General features: G+C 40.9%; 1 protein-coding gene and 1 long non-coding RNA gene across 3 annotated transcripts in view; one reads left to right on the top strand and one right to left on the bottom strand.

Moving 5' to 3' along the window:
• Positions 1 to 168: 168 nt before the first annotated feature.
• On the top strand, positions 169 to 4,296 carry LOC138373583 (uncharacterized). The gene is made up of 6 exons (XM_069339833.1): positions 169 to 271; positions 1,341 to 1,561; positions 2,652 to 2,705; positions 3,138 to 3,204; positions 3,522 to 3,591; positions 4,153 to 4,296. Exons 2-6 carry the CDS (start codon positions 1,479 to 1,481, stop codon positions 4,200 to 4,202), a joined length of 324 nt encoding a protein of 107 aa, XP_069195934.1. The 5' UTR covers positions 169 to 271; positions 1,341 to 1,478; the 3' UTR covers positions 4,203 to 4,296.
• Positions 4,122 to 18,969, bottom strand: part of LOC138373584 (uncharacterized) — a 432,068-nt gene continuing 417,220 nt past the window's right edge. For both annotated transcript variants that reach the window (XR_011231203.1, XR_011231205.1), the window contains 2 exons: positions 11,796 to 11,894; positions 4,122 to 4,220 (listed from right to left, as the gene is read on the bottom strand). This is a non-coding gene — a long non-coding RNA (uncharacterized lncRNA). The remainder of the gene's footprint in view (positions 4,221 to 11,795; positions 11,895 to 18,969) is intronic.

Raw genomic sequence — 18,969 nt, 5'->3', positions numbered from 1 at the left:
CAGCTGAAGCTCAATTCCCTACGCATAACTAGGCGAGTCCATAGGAATTACCGTTTGTCCTGGCGCCATCTATGTTTTGACAGCAGTACTACTAATGTTCCCACGTTATGTGATGATCGCTATACGGATGTTACGGTCAGTTGCTCTTCTATATATGTTTATGGACAACGTAGGTGATTTGAGGCAATTTGCGGCCAGAGTGAAATAGTATCCACGCGGTGAGTGATGGAGGAGGATATATACTGCTGTGTACTCGACCAGCGGGTGAGAGGTAAGTTATATCGAACAATTATGGGGAATAGATGGGTTATTTTAGGCGTTGAATGTCAGGTAACCGGTAACTACACAGATGGGGTAGTGTTTAAGTCTTTATTTACTAAAGTGGAACATTACATTATGCCTTTAGCTGAACAAGTCTACTGGTGGGGGAAGTAGACGGGTTTTATGCAAGTATTTTACCTAAATATTTGTATTTGGTTAACTAGTTCAGCCGTTACCAGGGAGGGTGTTCCTTTAATCTAATCTAAAAATTCTAGGCGGACAAAGTGATTAAATAAAGAAATTAAATAGAACGAAGTGGTTTGCCAGGGTGCTTAACATTTAGTTTAGTTCACGTACTATGCAGCCCATGCTTAAAGAATGAGAGTTTATCATATTGAATTTACCGTAGTTTTACTGCATTTAATATACCGTTTTTACCCTATTTAATTATGTCGGGTAAAGGCCGGCCGTGGAAAGTTCCTAATATAGCAAGTTTTAAAGGAAAAGTTTGACTTAACTTTAACGCTTAAGTTAGTGACCAATTAGCTTAGTCTATTGTGAGGAAAGTTACTAGAATCTAACATTGCAAGTGCCATTTCTCTACTCTTTCTGAGAAACATGACTAGATACATGAATCGCATAGTTTTATTACTAAATGTTCATGGATTGGGTTGCATAGTTGAGGAAATGGTGATAAGGTTTGTGATTTTGTGTACCTTGACTTCAGCTGAGATTTTGATAGTGGCGCAACATTGATAGGGGCTCGGATCATTGGGAATGCTGACTGAAGTTGATTAGGTCATGGCTATACCAAAGGAAATCGGTATAAATGGGGTTAAGTTGGGAGAAGTGTTGTAAGTAGTGCCTAAAAGCTCTCCTTGGACCTCGGTTATTCGCAAGATTATGGTTTAGACTGCAATAGTTGCAGAATTGGCAAATAGAAAATACCGATGCCCTATATAGTTTTGAAATGGTTAAGACTACCAGATGCAGTTTAATGCTGACAAATGTAAGGTTTGGGGGCTAGGTAAAGATGAGATAGATGGTGTAGATTGTTGAGAGTTTTAAAATTTTTGCAGGTGGTAAATTCTTCCCGAGCTGGCACTGCTCTCCAGCCTGGAATGTTGATTGGTTAGTCTTCAACTGCCTCCCAACATGGTAGTGAGGTCCTGAGCTGACATGCAGTGAGGAACGTGGAAAGCTTCCTGAATTGGCACATGGTATGCCTCCCTTTCAAACCAGCAGCTGGCACAAATGTTCCAGCTAACATCAGAATAGTGGATGAAGCCCACACTAAAATGTAAGTGGTACAGTAAAAGGACACCCCCCCCCCCCCTCCCTTTTGACACTGAACAGTTGGGAGGAAGGGGGGGGGGGAGAAAGTGTGGCTTATAGTTCTATTGCTACAGAATCTTTTGCCATAAGCCAGTGGCAGTGCCTATTGGCACTTGCTATTCAGAATCTCCCCCTTACATAGTTAATTAAAAAAGAAATGCTGTAGACAAGCTCAACTTTTGAAGGGGGGGGGGGGCAACATTTTCGTTGCCATCAAAGCACATCAAAGATGCTCTGAGCTAACTTCCCCTAGTCATTAGTGAATGGTGGCCAGTAACTCTCTAGTAGGAACTTTAGTGACATTAGAATCCATGGAGAAAGTGTGCACTTCTGCTGTATCTGCCAGTTTGCTAGAAATTGAAATTGGCATACTTGCTCAGCAACTACTTGCCCTCTTGTACCATGTTACTCAACCATAACATAACCACCACACCACCCATTCTTCTAACTTTAATATTAGTTGGCTTGCATGGTGTGTTAATCATTCCTTTGGCAGAACTGTAGCTAAATTGTTCCCACAACAGTACTGTATCAGGTTCATAAAGAAATTTATAATAAAGACCAAGTGTGGTCCTAAGTGCTGCAGATGGGGGAGATAGAACCTTACACCTGCAGAAGTGTGGTGATAACTGGAGAGAATATGGCCTTGTATAGTTGCTAGTGTAAAAATTACTAAATTTAGTAAAATCACAGTCTTGGATGTATAGTTGGGTTAATTATGAATTTAGACTAAAAAGCTTGGTACATAATTCGACACAATAAATTTGTATATATAAATTTTGTATTGCTTTTATTCAAATGTTATACATGGTTGTTAAATTAAAGTTTGTTTGCAATGTTCCAGAAAAATGTTCATGACTAAAGTTGTTGGAAAATAAAATTTGTATAGGATGTTGACTTGAAATGACTATAGCTTTGTTTGTAGTAAAGATGGGACAACACGATACTTAGTGTGCCATTTAAAACGGCAACTGTTAAACTGGTGGTACAGGTATGAACAAAATAACATCGCTATGCAAATAACCTTTTAGTAATATTTACTGTTCACATGACAGGTTGTGGAAGGTCCTGGCAACAAAGAGCTGCAGGAAAATACTTGCAGATCTACAGTAAGTAGTGTTGTGTACATTGGAATTAGAGGGTACAGGTTAATTGCTAAAAACCTATTAAATATTAGGGGTATGGAAGTCTAGGCTTAGGCTAGTGGGTACCATATCTGCAAGTTTAGTCCTTTCAGGAATGTATTGAATAGAATGGTATGTTGAAATTGTGAAAATTGTAATGTGGGGCATTAGATCTTAAACAGCATAGTTGAGGGTGTTTTATTAATACTTTTAATGAAATATAAATCTTGTTTAGTTAACATTAAATGTTTGTTAAATGAGCTTTAATCTATAAATGTATAACACTTAAGGGTCATCATGAGTCAAAGTTAATGGCAGGAAAAGTTTTGTTCTAAGAGATGGTATTTTTCCCTTGAAAGTAAAAAAAATAATCAATGTTTAGTTTAGCTTGGTTTTTAAATTTATATAGTTTTCCAGAATGTGGTTTGGAAAGTCCAGAAGTCCCTCTGTCAGTTGGAAGAGTTCATCGGTTAAACAGAATCAGGTGAGTTGTAGGTTAATCTGAATAGATTTGCATAAGTAAAAAAAAATAGTAATAACTTAAACAATATAGCATTGGCTAAAGATAAATGTAATTTGCCATTGAAGTGCAGTTGTGGATAGTTTCTCAAATGACATTTACTGAAACTTGGCAAATTGATGCCATATATATTTATATTGCTAAATTAGATCTTTACTACTGCTACTAGAATGTGTAGGAAAGGTAAATTCCTTAAAGAAATTTGTTCTATTTGAATTTGTGAAGTAAAGCAAGATTGGCTTTAAATCTGATACGTATTAATTTGTTGAAATATTTTTCAGGTGATTATGATGCATGGACTGGCTTGGAGTGAGGCACCTTTACTCTGCAAAAGGAAATCTACAAAAGTGGGTGAGTTTGAATTTGATGTTTTAGCTATATCAATGACCTAATCTTAATTCTTGTATCTAGTCCATTTATAGGTGTGTAACCATGTCCTACTGTTACAACCCACAGGGGATGATGCAGTTTGTACTGATCCTACCCCATTTCATAAAAGGGGACCAGGCAGTCCTGCAGACTTCCCTGGCTTGGCTTTTTCAGAGCTTTGCTCTACTACCCATCTAATAGATGGACTAGATTTGCATAGGTGTAGGGACCCTTAACAATGGTTACATTGTTAATTCTCACAGGGCTTGTTTGCTGAATGGGTGGATGCATCTAAAACTTTAGTGCCTGGCATGCATTGTACAGTGCTTTCAGTAAAGCATATGTACCATGTGTTGATGGCACTAAAGTGGTGGATGTAATGCACCCATTCAGGGAACAAGCTCTGCACTGAAACCAGAGGAAGGGATAGGCCTTGCTGAGCCTATCTTAAAAGATAGGATGTTAGGATTTTTTGTGCTTATTATTAGGCATTGGTGATAATAAAAGTAGTGTCCCTGTTTAATGTTTATTTTTCTTTTACAGGTGATTGTCTGTGGAGTTGTCTTGGCCTTTTGGATCTTCTGTTCATCTAGGAGCACCTGTCCCACAACCTGAAACAGTAATAAATATTAGATGTATTATAAGTACTATATGTAAAACTTATTAAATAAAACAATTTTAATGAAACTACTTTATATACCTTGTCCTGAAATTATGCTGGAAATTGTTTACTACTATTGATGCAATGTTTAAACATCTGAAATTTTTTTACTTTGAAAATAAATACTTGGTAAAATTTACACCTATTTGTAACTTGTTACATAGGTGCATGCAAAATGCATTGAAAAGATGTAAAAGTGGACTACCTATTCAATTTACATAAACTAACAAATATTGCAAATTAGTCTGAAATATTAAAGTGGAAGAAACTTTAGTCAATATTTTAGTTTCCATATTTGAAAGTAAATTTAAAGCTATGCAACACCTAAGCTTTGTACAAATTATGATTAACTTAACTAAAGGTCATTTAAATTTACAAAACATTAGAAAAGTGACACTAAGCATCTATACAACATGGTTTTCACAAAGTCTTTGGTAACTTAAATTTAATCAAAGCTCTTAAATGATTTGTCTGCCAAACTTCTGATATTCTGAAATTTTACCTAGATTAAAACCATCATTGTTTGAAAGGGCAAAACAGATTACTGTTGGTTAGTTTGACCTAACATCTGCAAGGTCTTGAAGGAATGGAATTTTTTTTTGTCAAACTTTGTTTGCTAAAAACAAACCCTGCCTAATGAACCTGCTCATTTTTTTTTAGAAATGGTAATTGCAACATTACCAAAGGCCATTGTTTTAATAGCCAAAGTACCAAATGAAAGACCAAGAAGCAACAAACAGGTACATGGTAGAAAGGACAAAAGAATGGTTATGAGGACCCTTTCATTTGTTAAAGAAATGACTGGGGAAAAATGCTGTCATACCACAAGGGGTCTTAAGCCTTGTCATACATCACTGACAATCTAAATATTACCAACCACAAAAATTGCTGATAACATGTTATAAAAAAAAATAAAGAATAATATTGAGGCCTTAATGCAGATCTCTAACTCTACAAATAGTAAAAAGACTGGCAATTTCTTAATATAAAACAGACAAAAATCCAAGACCTTGCACGTGAGCCAGAACAATCCATATCACAACTACCACATTAAAATGAAACAACAATGAAGGTAAGGTAATTACCAAAAGAAGGCACCAAACCAGGAAGGCCATGTAGCACCATCAAAGTGCGAAATAATCAGAGGGAGCTAAATATCACCAAGAATGCCAATACGAGAACAAAAACGCATAAGGTGAACGATATCAAAAGTATCCGATTCACCTAGAATTCTATCGAGGGACGGTCGGAAAGCAAGACACACGCTCGTCCTGGAAGTCAGGACATTCAACAAGGATATGCACAACTGTAAGAGGGACAACGCAATTCGGACAATAAGGAGCAGGGCGGTGCTCCATTAAGTGACCGTGGGTTAAGCGGGTATGACCAACCCACAGCCGTGCCAAAGCAGTGTCCCACCGCCGGTTACGGTGGTAGGAGGAAGGCCACGGGGACACACTAAGTTTGAGAGTACGCAGCTTGTTACCAACCACCCTGCCAACGGGGAACAATGAATAACAGGATAAAAGTCGGAATAAGGAATACCTTTACGGGAGATGGGACAAGAACGGATAGCTTCCTTAGCGGCAGCATCCGCACGCTCATTGAAACACCAATATGGCTGGGAACCCACCAAAACTCTACTGATTTAAATTTACTAGAAATAAGAAACAGCCAATGTTGAATCTCAATGACCACCGGATGGACAGGATTAAAGGACCCTAGAGCCATGAGGGCACTACGAGAATCAACTACAACCACAAAGGAGGAATGAGAAAGCAAGAGACAAAGAGCATAGAGAATAGCATAAAGTTCTGCCGTAAAGACGCTAGCCTCCGAAGGGAGGCGACACATGTAAGTACGGTCAGGAAAAAAAACAGAGTAGCCCACACCATCCGCAGACTTAGACCCATCAGGGAAGATGGAAATAGAGTGGGAGTGCGAAGAAAAGTGCTCAAGGAAGAGGCTTTTTAGAATTGTAGGAGGGGTAAAGGCTTTAGTAATACAAGTCAAGGACGTACAAAACTTGGGAAGGGGGACTCTCCACGGAGGTAATGAAGGAACAATACGAGGAGAAACATTAGAAATATGAACAGAAAGAGAATCCTGTAAGCGAGATAACTGGACAGAAAGTGGGAGACAATGAAGAGGAACAGGAACCACAGGAGGAGGAAAAGTCAATGCACGACAGAGGCGAGAGGAAGGATGTTGGAAGGACCGCGCAAGATAGCGAAGACAGTAGCGATCACGGCAGTCCTGAAGAGAGAGAAAACCAGTGTCAACATACAAACTAAGGGCGGGAGTCGAACGAAAGGCACCAGAGCCGAGACGCAACCCAGTATGGTGCAAAGCATCAAGACGGCGAAGAGTAGAAGGAGAAGCAGAAGAGTATGCAGGGCAACCATAATCGAGTTTAGACAGGACGAGAGAGGAGTGCAAATAGAGGAGCGTGCGCCTATCCACTCCCAAAGAAGTATGGGACAAAACCTTAAGGAGGTTAAGGGCCTTAGAGCATTCAACTCGGAGGCAAGAGATATGGGCTGACCAAGACAAACGAGTGTCAAAGACTAACCCCAAAAGCTTCGCGGAATCCCTGTACACAATGAGATGACCATAAAGCAACAACAATGAAGTAAAGGTCCTTTCAGTAAGAATCTATCATTCACTGAAAGTTGCTGTAGTTAAAAATAAAAGAAAATACAAGTCCCTAGAAATAAACAAGCAACCTTTTTGACTAAGGAAAAGAAGGTAGTTATTCTACTGTATAAATCAAAGTATTCACTTAGATAACTGTATCCAAGCATAGAGGTTCCCCCCCACCCCTTCCCTTTCAGAATAACATCTACTTTCGAAAAAGTTTAACATTGGCCAACAAAAATGATTCCAGAACTAAATTGCCTAATACCAGGAACAACTGAGAGCCATGACAAACACTGCAACCCTCTCCTACCCCCAAGTCTTATGCTATTTATGATCCAAGGTAATTGGAGATACTATACTCTACTTCCTACAGACGAGTCTAGTGAGAGGGTGATCTCCTGGCGATTAAATTGAAGCACGATACAGGTGTCAACGAACATCAGTCAGCCCACTTGTCAGCACAGTGGATAACTAATGACATCATAATCTGCAGTGTTGTATGCCTCCCTGTGGCCATTTAAATCAATAAAACACAGGGTTGTGGCAATGTTTACAGCATAAGGCAAGGTATAGAGGAATCCTGGAATGCCATGTAATGTGTAGTCCTTGAATGTGCTTTAGGCAACCAAATTGAATAACAACATTTCTGGTGTTCGGCTATATAATCCGAGTTTCTCATTCGGTATAATGTTTTAAACCTAAATAGGAATTCACTTTAAAGGTCAATTTATTTGGAAAGTGCTAACCAGATTCCAAATTACTGAGCTCTGAAAGTACTACAAGGCAAGTTTAACCGAATGAGTGTTTGCCTATCCATACCCCCATGAGGTATGTGACAACACTGAATAAAGAAAGGGTCTTGGAGCATTCACCGTGCAGGTATTTGACATGACCAATATAGCCAAGTGTTAAAGATCATTCTAAGCAGTTCTGCACAATCCATATACTATCAATTAATATAATTGTACAATGGTGCTTGGTGGATGATATTTCCTATTAAAACTCATTGGACAACTGTTTGTATTAGACATTTTAAACCTACAAATGGTAGCCCTAGATATCGCACTACAGTATTAATTACAAGATGAACAATGTAAAATCAATACCACAACAGCAAAGGATGACGGCTTTTCAACAACCGACAAACACGCAGGTCTAACACCAGCCATCCCGAGAGAGGACGTCCCAAGCATGTACACCCCACAACTTTACATCACTTTTGCTACCTCACGCGAGCACGCAACAGCATGAGGATGCCATACTCCCAAACAAACTCCATGCACTTTGAGCCTTTAACAACTCAACATTTAAAAAGTGGATTTAAAAAATCAAACACCTGAATTTTTCCCTAATTAAATTTACTAGGGAAATGCACACCAAGCCATGAAACTTACAATGAAGATGAACAAACTACACACAACTGTCACCAAACTTCCACATACCACCCCCCTCTCACTCCTGCCCTCCCTCCTTAGGTGCTCTGATTGGCTGAGCACCTGAGCCACCACCACTCACCTCTTGTTGTGAGAGCCTAAAGCATGTTTGGTTGCACTTTAAAAGTTCCCGAGTGTACTCGCCTAATTGTGAGTACCGCCTGCCCGGTTCACCATTTTGTTTTTCAATCTACAGTACCTCAATTTACCCCTTTACAGTCAAATATTATGCAAAATTCTGTTTAAGACTTGTCCCTTCTTAACTTAAATAACTGCTTTGGCCATCTGCAATCTTTCTAGGTGGGTAAAAATGACTCTTGAGGCCAGAAAGGACTTATCAGACGGAGATCATAACAATACGGTACACACACAAAATCACAACCTGATATACACCAAGCAGAAAAGCCACTGGAGCTGTGAGGCGACGTAAACCCTTGCCCAAGGCACTGGCAGCTGCATACTCTACCACAGTATATTACTGACTTTGTAAAAGTCTTACAACCGGATTTCCCCATAAATCACAGCAAGTTTTGAGGCCCCTCCTTGAGTCAACGTCTTACGTAAGACCTACAAGCACTCGGGTGAAGGCTGAAGCAGTTCAACACCATACGCCCCAACTTCAAATACACAGTTGAGAGGCGGGACCAAAACGTGATTTTCTGTGTGTGCTTGAAGTTGGGGCATACGGTCTTGCTTCACCCTTCACCGGCGTACTTCAGGGGTTTTATTTAATACTTGGACTGGCTTCAGTAGGGCCTCCAGACTTTCTGTGGCTTCACAAGTGTCACGTGAATCCCCTGCATAGCACTGGAACTGCCTTTTCCCTTCACCTTCAATGCCTCTGCACTGGAAGTATACATCTACACCAGCCCAGAAGAGTCATCAGTCCTGCCACCTCTCCATACCCCCCAGGGCCTGGCACGGCCTGGTACGACTCAGATGCAAGCCGGGCGCCACTGCTAACTGGCAGTTTGTCCCCACAAACAAGCAGTTAGCCGCCTTCAACTGACAGTGGTACAGCTCAACACAAAGGCACCGCCAGCCACAACGAGCAGTTTGCTAGTTGACCACATGTCCACCTCGTGTTGACACTGGATGAGTCATCACCGCCGGACTATATAAAGAGCGCTGCCTCCCTGGAGAGGCAATCTCTCCCTTAGTGCTCTAGGATCACCTTGGTGTCTCTAACCCGTCGTCCACTTCCAGCCAACGTCGTGTGACTGATGCCATGGTGGTATGGTAGCTGTCTTCAGAACACCAGTATATCTTCATACTTTTATTCACTGCTTATAGTTTATTTTTGCATTTAAGGTCATACTAACTTGTTCACCTTTGCATTACATGATAGTCAAGTATTGTCATGTCTTATTTTTGTTCATTACTATTTCAGTAAATTGTTTAATTATTTATTTGATAATTTTCATTCGTTTCCACCTGCAACTTACACACTGCAAGGCCAATAGCAGCATTTCTTTCATTTATGTGAGGGAGAGCCATACCATCTTGGTTCAGTATAGCTGTGATACCATAACCCGTCACACAAGATATCCAGTTGTAAGACTTTTACCATCAGTGGTGGTAGAGTATGCAACTGGCAATGCCTTTGTTACAGGTTCGCTTCATCTCACAGCCCCAGTGGATTTTCTCACACATTTGAATACATGAAACAACTTTATTTGATACATTCCAAACCAAAGTACTGTACAGTACAGTAATTATCAAACCATCAAATGTGTGGGATAATCATAGTGCGCTAAATATCACTAACGTCGCCGATACAAGAACAAAAACGCATACGGCGAACAATATCAAAGGTATTGAATTTACCAAGAATTTTATCGAGGGACAATTGACAGTGAGGGATGGTCGGGAAGCAAGACACGTAAGTCCTGGAAGTCAGGACACGTAGAGACAACGGTTTGGACAATAAGAAGCAGGGCAGCGCTCCATTAAGTGCCCGTGAGTTAAACGTGTATGACCAATATACAACCTCGCCAGAGCCGTTTCCCACCACCGGTTACGGTGGAAAGAGGAAGGCCACGGGAACACACTACTCTTAAGAGCACGCAATTTGTTACCAGTAACAGAAGACCAACAACCCTGACAACGGGCAAGAATGGGGAAATGAATAACTGGGTAAAAGTCATAATAAGGAATACCTTTACGGGAGATGGGACAGGTGCGGATAGCTTCCTTAGCGGCAGTGTCCGCACGCTCATTTAAGAACACACCAATATGGGTGGGAATCCAGCGAAATTCCACTGTCTTAAATCTACTGGAGATAAGAAACAGCCAATGTTGAATTTCAACTACCAAAGGATGGACTGGATTAAAGGATTCTTGAGCCATGAGGGCACTGCAAGTGTCAACTACAAACACAGAGGAGGATTGACAGCGAGAAAAGAGCATAGAGAATAGCATAAAGTTCTGCCATGAAGATGCTAGTCTCCGGAGGCAGGAGACACAAAGGTGCAGTCAGGAAAAACAACAGAGTAGCCTACACCGTCTGCAGACTTAAGACCCATTGGTGAAGATGGAAATAGAGTGGAAGTGTGAAGAAAAGTGTTCAAGGAAAAGGTGATTTAGAACTGTAGGAGGGGTAAAAGTTTTAGTCATGTGGGTCAAGGCTTACAGAATTTAGGAACGGGGACCCCTCCATAGGGGCAAAGACGGAATGACACGAGGGGAAATATTGGTAACACAAACTGAAAGAGCATTTTGTAAGAGACAACCGTACAGAAAGAGATAGGTGGTGAAGGGGAACAGGAACCACAGGATGGGTAAAGGTCAAGGCATGACATAAGCAAGAGTGAGGGTGCTGTAAGGACCGTGCAAGGTGGAGAAGACAGTAGCGATCCTGTAGAAACAGGACGCCAGTTTCAACATACAGGCTTAGGGTAGGTGTCGAAGGAAAGGTACCAGAGCTGAGCCGTAACCCAGTATGATGCAGTGTGTCCAGATGGTGAAGGGTAGAAGGAGAAGCAGACGAGTAAACAGGGCCATAATCGAGTTTAGACAGAACGAGAGAGGAATGTAAAGAGAGGAGCAGTGTCGATTAGCTCCCCAAGAAGTATGGGACATGACCTAAAGTTAGCTAAGGGCCTTAGAGCATTCAACTCGGACGTAAAAAATATGGGGCGACAAAGACAAACGAGTGTCAAAGATTAGCCCTAAAAGCTTTAGCAGATTCTTTGTACAAAAGGGGATGACCCCTGTTACCTAACAGTAAATAGGTATCTGGGAGTTAGCTGTTACAGGCTGCTTCCTAGGGGGGTGTGTGTGTGGGAGAAAAAAAAATTTAGTAGTTAACCACTGAACTGCTCTGTCTCCAAATAACACCCTGGTGCACAAGAAATAAATTCTTTCCAAAATTTTTTTTTCTCTTCTTATATTGTTAAAATGCAGAGTCTGATCACGGGGAAACTAAACAAAAAATATTGTATGTGACTTACTTTAGCTGCGATGGAGCTGGGAAGTTGAGCAAATTATGGGCGCTGAGCGTTGGAGCGATGGGGGTCTGTCGGCCCCGCCACCCCGTGCGATGGAAGTTGCTGCGAATAAAATGTTGCGCAATTATTTTGAAGTTTCTCATTCATTTCTTCTTTTTTTTTTGCTGTAATATTATTTAAAAGTGTGTAATTTGTGGAATTTATATAATTCAAAGTATAGAACATCGCTATGCTCAAAATTATGAGCCTCATATATGCAACATATTCTACAATCAAACAGTGTTTTTGCTGTTATTACACTATATACACACATTGTATATACCCATCTACGTATGTATTCACCATAACGATCCACTATCTTGGTATGGTGAGCCCAAAAAACATGAGTGAGCTGCCACACCCTGCCAGTCCTCCCTCCCTCCTCCAACACATTACTCGCCAACATTCCTCCTCCCAAAATACTGTTATTGTGTTTATTACACTATTTACACACGTTATGTATAAGTATGTACATGTTTTATTCATGTACATACGTACATACTTGCCATCTCCTCACCTCTCTCTCTTGCCTACTTAATGCTCTTGCTTCCCTCATCTCATCACAATCGACTTTATAATGGTCCAGGACGGATCGAAATGTCGTCGTCTATTCAATTTCCAGTGTGTGGTTTGGTCAACAATGAAATCTTCATGCAAGATCTTATAAAGAAAACCCCTAGAACGAGTTTTGCAGATACGAAAGAGTTTAAGGTGAGTAGGGGATGGTTTGAGAAATTTTGAAAAAAGACGTGGTATTCATAGTGTTGTGAGGCATGGTGAGGGTGCCAGCTCAGACAAAGTAGGGGCTGAAAGATTTGTTCGTGATTTTAAAGATTTTGTAGATACTGTATTGACGGATATATTCCACAACAAGTGTTTAATTGTGAGGAGACATGGCTATTCTGGAAAAAATTGCCGAAGAGGACATACATTACCCAAGAGGAGACGTCACTGCCCGGACACAAGCTAACTTGGGCTAACTTGTGTCAGGATAGGCTAACTCTTGTGCTGTGTGGCAATTTGAAAATTAAACCCTTGCTCGTGTATCATTCCGAAAATCCAAGAGTTTTAAAAATATATATAACGTGCAGAAAAACTGTGATGTGGAGTGGTTTGCCCTGCCATCAAAAAATATCTGCAAGAGAAAAGTTTGACACTAAAGGGCCTGCTTCTCGACAATGCTCCTGCTCATCCTCCAGACTTGGAGGATGCATTGTTGGGGCCACTTTTTTTTTTTTAGGGATATTCCTGCATGGGCCCTAAGTTTCTGGCTAATGAACCAATGACATGAAGGAGGAGTTTTCAACCTACCTTGTGTTAGGTGTGCAGGGGTCAATAGGCTGAACATAATGTCAGGAGCAAAGGGGGGCGTTTGCCTCTTCAAACACAATTGTGACCATCTTCATCTCTTCGAACTATCCTAAATGCTCTCTTCACCTGTCTGACCAAATTGGGTGTCCAGACCACCTTTGAATCTGAAATTGTAAAATTAATAGTGATTTCAGAATATTCAGTCCATTTATACTAACAAAATTATATACAGTATACTGTAATTGAAATTTTACAGAATGATAAAGGCAATTTAGTAACTTTGTTAAAATGCACATGGGGGAAATACATGAAAATAGGTTAATATGGTTTGTAAGGTTGATGGGAAATGTTTATTACTTTTATGATTTAAAAGATGTATAGCCCTGATACTCCATCCTGGGTGCATTCCACCAGGTAATGACCACAGCAAAAGTTTTCCCCGAGGCTCTATTGTCACACAAACTTTTCACATTTTCAAACTTGATTCATCTTTTTCCCCCTCGTTCCAGGGGTTTTCTTTAAAAGGTCTTCATGCAAATGCCTTGGTTTCTCACAAATGATGGCCTCTGAAATGCTATCACCTGCTAACTCTTTGTTGTGTATCCAAATTAATAAAAACTTTTCAACATCCTCAAGTGTTTGTGTTCTTTGTTTCGGGATTGTTGATATGCCTTTTGCCACTTTAACGCTCATAATGTCCTTTTTCTTAGCGAGTATAGTGCATATTGTTGACAGATTTGTTGTACTGCCTAGCTAGTTCAACAACCTGTGCACCGTTTTGACGTTTATGAATGCTCTCTTGTTTTTCCCTCTATGGTCATTCTCACATGTGTTTTCTTGGCTTGAACCTTACCACTGGCTTTCTTGGGACTCATGGCAAGATATATAATAACAAATTTTATGTTCAAATAGCCAAAAATCCCAAAACAAATGTAATGCTTTATAAAGAATTCAGGCGCAATAGTTACTAGGCAGGAGACACTGGTAAACTGAGGTGCGATCACCATGCCACCACGCGCTAGGTCAGCCCATACGCATATCAACAAACTCATTTCCCGAGGCAAAGTTTGTAACCCGATTCAAATTTTTCGAAGAAATTAGGCTCGTAACCCGAAAAGTTCATAAATATTCATTCGTAAGCCGAGGTGACACTATATATAAGTAAAAAATTAAAATTTTGTAGATACACTGTGCTGTATTGATGGATACATTCCACAACAAGTGTTTAATTGTGAGGAGACATAGCTATTCTGGAAAAAATTGCCGAAGAGGTCATACATTACCCAAGAGGAGACGTCACTGCCCGGACACAAGCTAACTTGGGCTAACTTGTGTCAGGATAGGCTAACTCTTGTGCTGTGTGGCGATTTGAAAATTAAACCCTTGCTCGTGTATCATTCCGAAAATCCAAGAGTTTTAAAAAATATATAACGTGCAGAAAAACTGTGATGTGGAGTGGTTTGCCCTGCCATCAAAAAATATCTGCAAGAGAAAAGTTTGACACTCAAGGTCCTGCTTCTCGACAATGCTCCTGCTCATCCTCCAGACTTGGAGGATGCATTGTTGGGGCCACTTTTTTTTTTTTTTAGGGATATTCCTACATGAGCCCTGAGTTTCTGGCTAATGTACCAATGACATGAAGGAGGAGTTTTCAACCTACCTTGTGTTAGGTGTGCAGAGGTCAATGGTTGAACATAATGTTCAGGAGCAAAGGGGGGCGTTTGCCTCTTCGAACACAATTGTGACCATCTTCATCTCTTCGAACTATCCTAAATGCTCTCTTCACCTGTCTGACCAAATTGGGTGTCCAGACCACCTTTGAATCTGAAATTGTAAAATTAATAGCAATTTCAGAATATTCAGTCCATTTATACTAACAAAATTATACATACAGTACTGTAGTTGAAATTTTACAGAATGATAAAGGCAATTTAGCAACTTTGTTAAAATGCACATGGGGGAAATACATGAAAATAGGTTAATATTGTTTGTAAGGTTGATGGGAAATGTTTATTACTTTTATGATTTAAAAGATGTATAGCCCTGATACTCCATCCTGGGTGCATTCCACCAGGTAATGACCACAGCAAAAGTTTTCCACGAGGCTCTATTGTCACACAAACTTTTCACATTTTCAAACTTGATTCATCTTTCCCCCCCCCCCTCCGTTCCAGGGGTTTTCTTTAAAAGGTCTTCAAGCAAATGCCTTGGTTTCTCACAAATGATGGCCTCTGAAATGCTATCACCTGCTAACTCCTTGTTGTGTATCCAAATTAATAAAAACTTTTTAACATCCTCAAGTGTTTGTGTTCTTTGTTTCGGGATTGTTGATATGCCTTTTGCCACTTTAATGCTCATAATGTCCTTTTTCTTAGCAAGTCTAGTGCATATTGTTGACAGATTTGTTGTACTGCCTAGCTAGTTCAACAACCTGTGCACCATTTTGATGTTTATGAATGCTCTCTTGTTTTTCCTCTATGGTCATTCTCACATGTGTTTTCTTGGCTTGAACCTTACCACTGGCTTTCTTGGGACTCATGGCAAGATATATCATAACAAATTTGATGTTCAAATAGCCAAAAATCCCAAAACAAATGTAATGCTTTACAAAGAATTCAGGCGCGATACTTACTAGGCAGGAGACACTGGTAAACTGAGGCGCGATCACCATGCCACCACGCGCTAGGTCAGCCCATACGTATATCAACAAACTCCTTTCCCGAGGCAAAGTTTGTAACCCGATTCAAATTTTTCGAAGAAATTAGGCTCGTAACCCGAAAAGTTCATAAATATTCATTCGTAAGCCGAGGTGTCACTATATATAACTAAAAAATTAAACTCAGGATTACTTTCAACCCCCACCCCTTTTGCTCTACTCCATCGCCACCTACCTTCACCCCCTCTATGATGTACTCTTCCATAGACACCTACCTTTGCCCCCCTCCTCCCCTCTACTCCTCCATCATCACCTACCTTCACACCCCCTCCCTTCTCCTCCTCCATCGTCACCTTCCTTTCACCCTCCTCTATGATGTACTCTTCCATAGACACCTACGTTCACTGCATATAATGCTCCCCTCTACTCCTCCATCGTCACCTACTTTCACCCCCCCCTCCGCTCTACTCCTCCAGGGTCGCAGACAATTTCACGAGCGTGAGAACTACGAGTTCTCTAACCACTCTCACACTCCTACTCTCTCACCAGTGAGGGGGAGGGAAGGAGGGAGGAAATGAAGGAAGAAAGGTGGGGGAGAGAGAATAGGCAGGGGGCAGGAGGGCCTAGATACATTTCTTCCATATAGATAGGTAGACTGAGGGAGAGCTGCTTGCCAAGAGCCCTATCAGACAGGCTTCCTATTCCTCAACCCTCCCTAATATGCCACATCCTGGTCAGGACAACTTGCTCGATTGTTATTCTTGGTGTGACTCGAGAACTGACCTCGAGGCGGGGCATGGGCATGGATTATCTTCCTGGGGCACGCACCTCCCTGCCCCAGCTCTCTCTCTCTCTCACATAATCTATCAAGGGTCTAACATGAGGTCATTGTGCCTACCAGAAGTGTATATGTCCAAGGCTGGCCACCTGTCTGGACCATTCAAATGTATAAACACGTAATTAGTCTATTAAAATTATATATAATGCTACAATTATAAATTAATTTGTTCATGGTCATTCGTTTATCAGTATTTTAATATGAGGTATATATACGCATGTATGTATACGTTGACGTACACATATATGATTATGTGTATGGAATGATTATGATTATGTGTAATCATATATGATTATATCTAATGGAATGCATTAGTAAGTGATGTGGTGGAGGCTGACTCCATACACAGGTTCAAGTGTAGATATGATAGAGCCCAATAGGCTCAGAAACCTGTACACCTGTTGATTGACGGTTGAGAGGTGGAACTAAAGAGCCAGAGCTCAACCCCAGCAAGCACAATTAGGCGAGTATATGAACGAATGCACATGTACACTTTCAAATGAATTAAGATACCTTGAGATACACAATGACTTAGTTTAAATAGTTTTAAACACATTATGGTACTGATTTTGACATGCTGATGTCTGGAAGGGAGAGGGGGTGTGGGGGGTTATTGTCTGAGGTGGAGGACCAGAGGAGGGGGTCAGTGGAAGGATGGTGGCTGGAGGGATGCCATTGTTCTAATGGTTTATTGAAAACAATTATTGATGGCAGGAATTCAGTGGGTGTGTACCGGTCCGTCTAATTACCACAAGCTACCACAAACTACACAAACTTCAGAAAGCTTCCTGGCAATATGTTAGTAATGAATAAATATGATATATTTACTCATTATAATGTTGGTGCCTGAATGTACAACACGAAAAAACATAATTTTAATCTGAAAAAGTATCTTTTTATAAAGAAATTAGACGAAAATAAAAAGCTGGTGACGCCAAATCAAGTCGACGATCCAAGCTTCGGTTAGGTTAGGTTAGGTTTGGTTAAGTTAGGTTAAGTTAGGTTAGGTTAGGATAGGTTAGGTTAGGTTAGGTCAGCCTAACTTAATATATCATATTTATTCATTACTAACGTATTGCCAGGAAGCTTTCTGAAGTTTGTGTAGTTTGTGGTAGCTTGTGGTAATTAGACGGACCCGGTGTGTACTTCACCCGCACCATCACCATACTATGCCCTCCTACAACACCCCCCCCCCACTCCACCCATGCTGTGCGGGGCGTATTACACATTATGGGATAACCGACTGTCTGTCCATTCCTGTCCTGCTCGTTATGCTGCCCTTCCTTTTGAAAATTGTCTGCTTTATCGACTTCCTTCAAGACCACACGTTAGCCTCTTATCACGCCCTCTTACCACTCTCAGGGAGCCGGCTCTTCTATACAATAGTTACCACTCAGTCCCCAAGGTGAAAGAGCAGTCTCCGTGGTGTAGTGGTAAGACACTCGCCTGGCGTTCCGCGAGCGCTTTGTCATGGGTTCGTATCCTGGCCGGGGAGGATTTACTGGCGCAATTCCTTAACTGTAGCCTCTGTTTAACTCAACAGTAAAATGTGTACTTGGATGAAAAAACGATTCTTCGCGGCAGGGGATCGTATTCCAGGGACCATAGGATTAAGGACTTGCCCGAAACGCTACGCGTACTAGTGGCTGTACAAGAATGTAACAACTCTTGTATATATCTAAAAAAAAAAAAAAAAAAAAAAAAAAAAAGTGTCCGGGCATATGACTTGTTACGTGTCCTTAGTAGCGATTCATTTGGGCTGTCACGTGTGGTGATTAGTGTTGGGTAAGGCTAGGCCAGGTCATGTCAGACTAGGCTAGGTAAGGCTAGGCCAGGTCAGGTCTGGTCAGGTCAGGTCTGGCTAGGCCAGGTCAGGCCAGGCCAGGCTAGGCAGGGTGAGAGAAGTAAAGCGGCAGGTACTTACGTTTCCGAGAAAGTAGCGGCGGTAGTATATTGTTGATGTAGATTCGACGACATCCTGAAGCTAGTAGGTGGCGGCCTCATCGCTCTCGAACTTCTTGTTGTTGTAGGGGATACGAGGCACACCCAATATCCCCCTTACATTGATCACATCGCACACTAATATTTTTACTATTTCGGACACCAGATTTGTCTGTTTCGTATATGTATAATTGTTCAATATTAAAACACAATAGAATGATCTTAACAGTTACAATTTTCAACTTAACAGCCATTTATGTTCAAGTTCAAGTATGTTTATTGAGATAAGCAATAAATACATCTCAAAGGGATAGAGTAGCTTAGGCTATTTCTACCCCCCTGACTTAACAGCCATATAGTTGGCACGAACGCCGCCCGCCAGTGCAAATGTC

The sequence above is a fragment of the Procambarus clarkii genome, chromosome 42 (assembly GCF_040958095.1).
Source record: "Procambarus clarkii isolate CNS0578487 chromosome 42, FALCON_Pclarkii_2.0, whole genome shotgun sequence".
Taxonomy (NCBI): Eukaryota; Metazoa; Arthropoda; class Malacostraca; order Decapoda; family Cambaridae; genus Procambarus; species Procambarus clarkii.
This window is presented reverse-complemented; position numbering and strand designations above follow the sequence as displayed.

What these genes read in the sequence shown, in the direction of transcription:
- LOC138373583 (XM_069339833.1), top strand. Translation starts at nt 1,479, where the DNA reads ATGGTATGCCTCCCTTTCAAACCAGCAGCTGGCACAAATGTTCCAGCT. An exon ending in AAAATACTTGCAGATCTACA is followed by an intron (nt 2,706 to 3,137) that starts GTAAGTAGTGTT and finishes ATAGTTTTCCAG; the next exon opens with AATGTGGTTTGGAAAGTCCA. An exon ending in CATCGGTTAAACAGAATCAG is followed by an intron (nt 3,205 to 3,521) that starts GTGAGTTGTAGG and finishes AATATTTTTCAG; the next exon opens with GTGATTATGATGCATGGACT.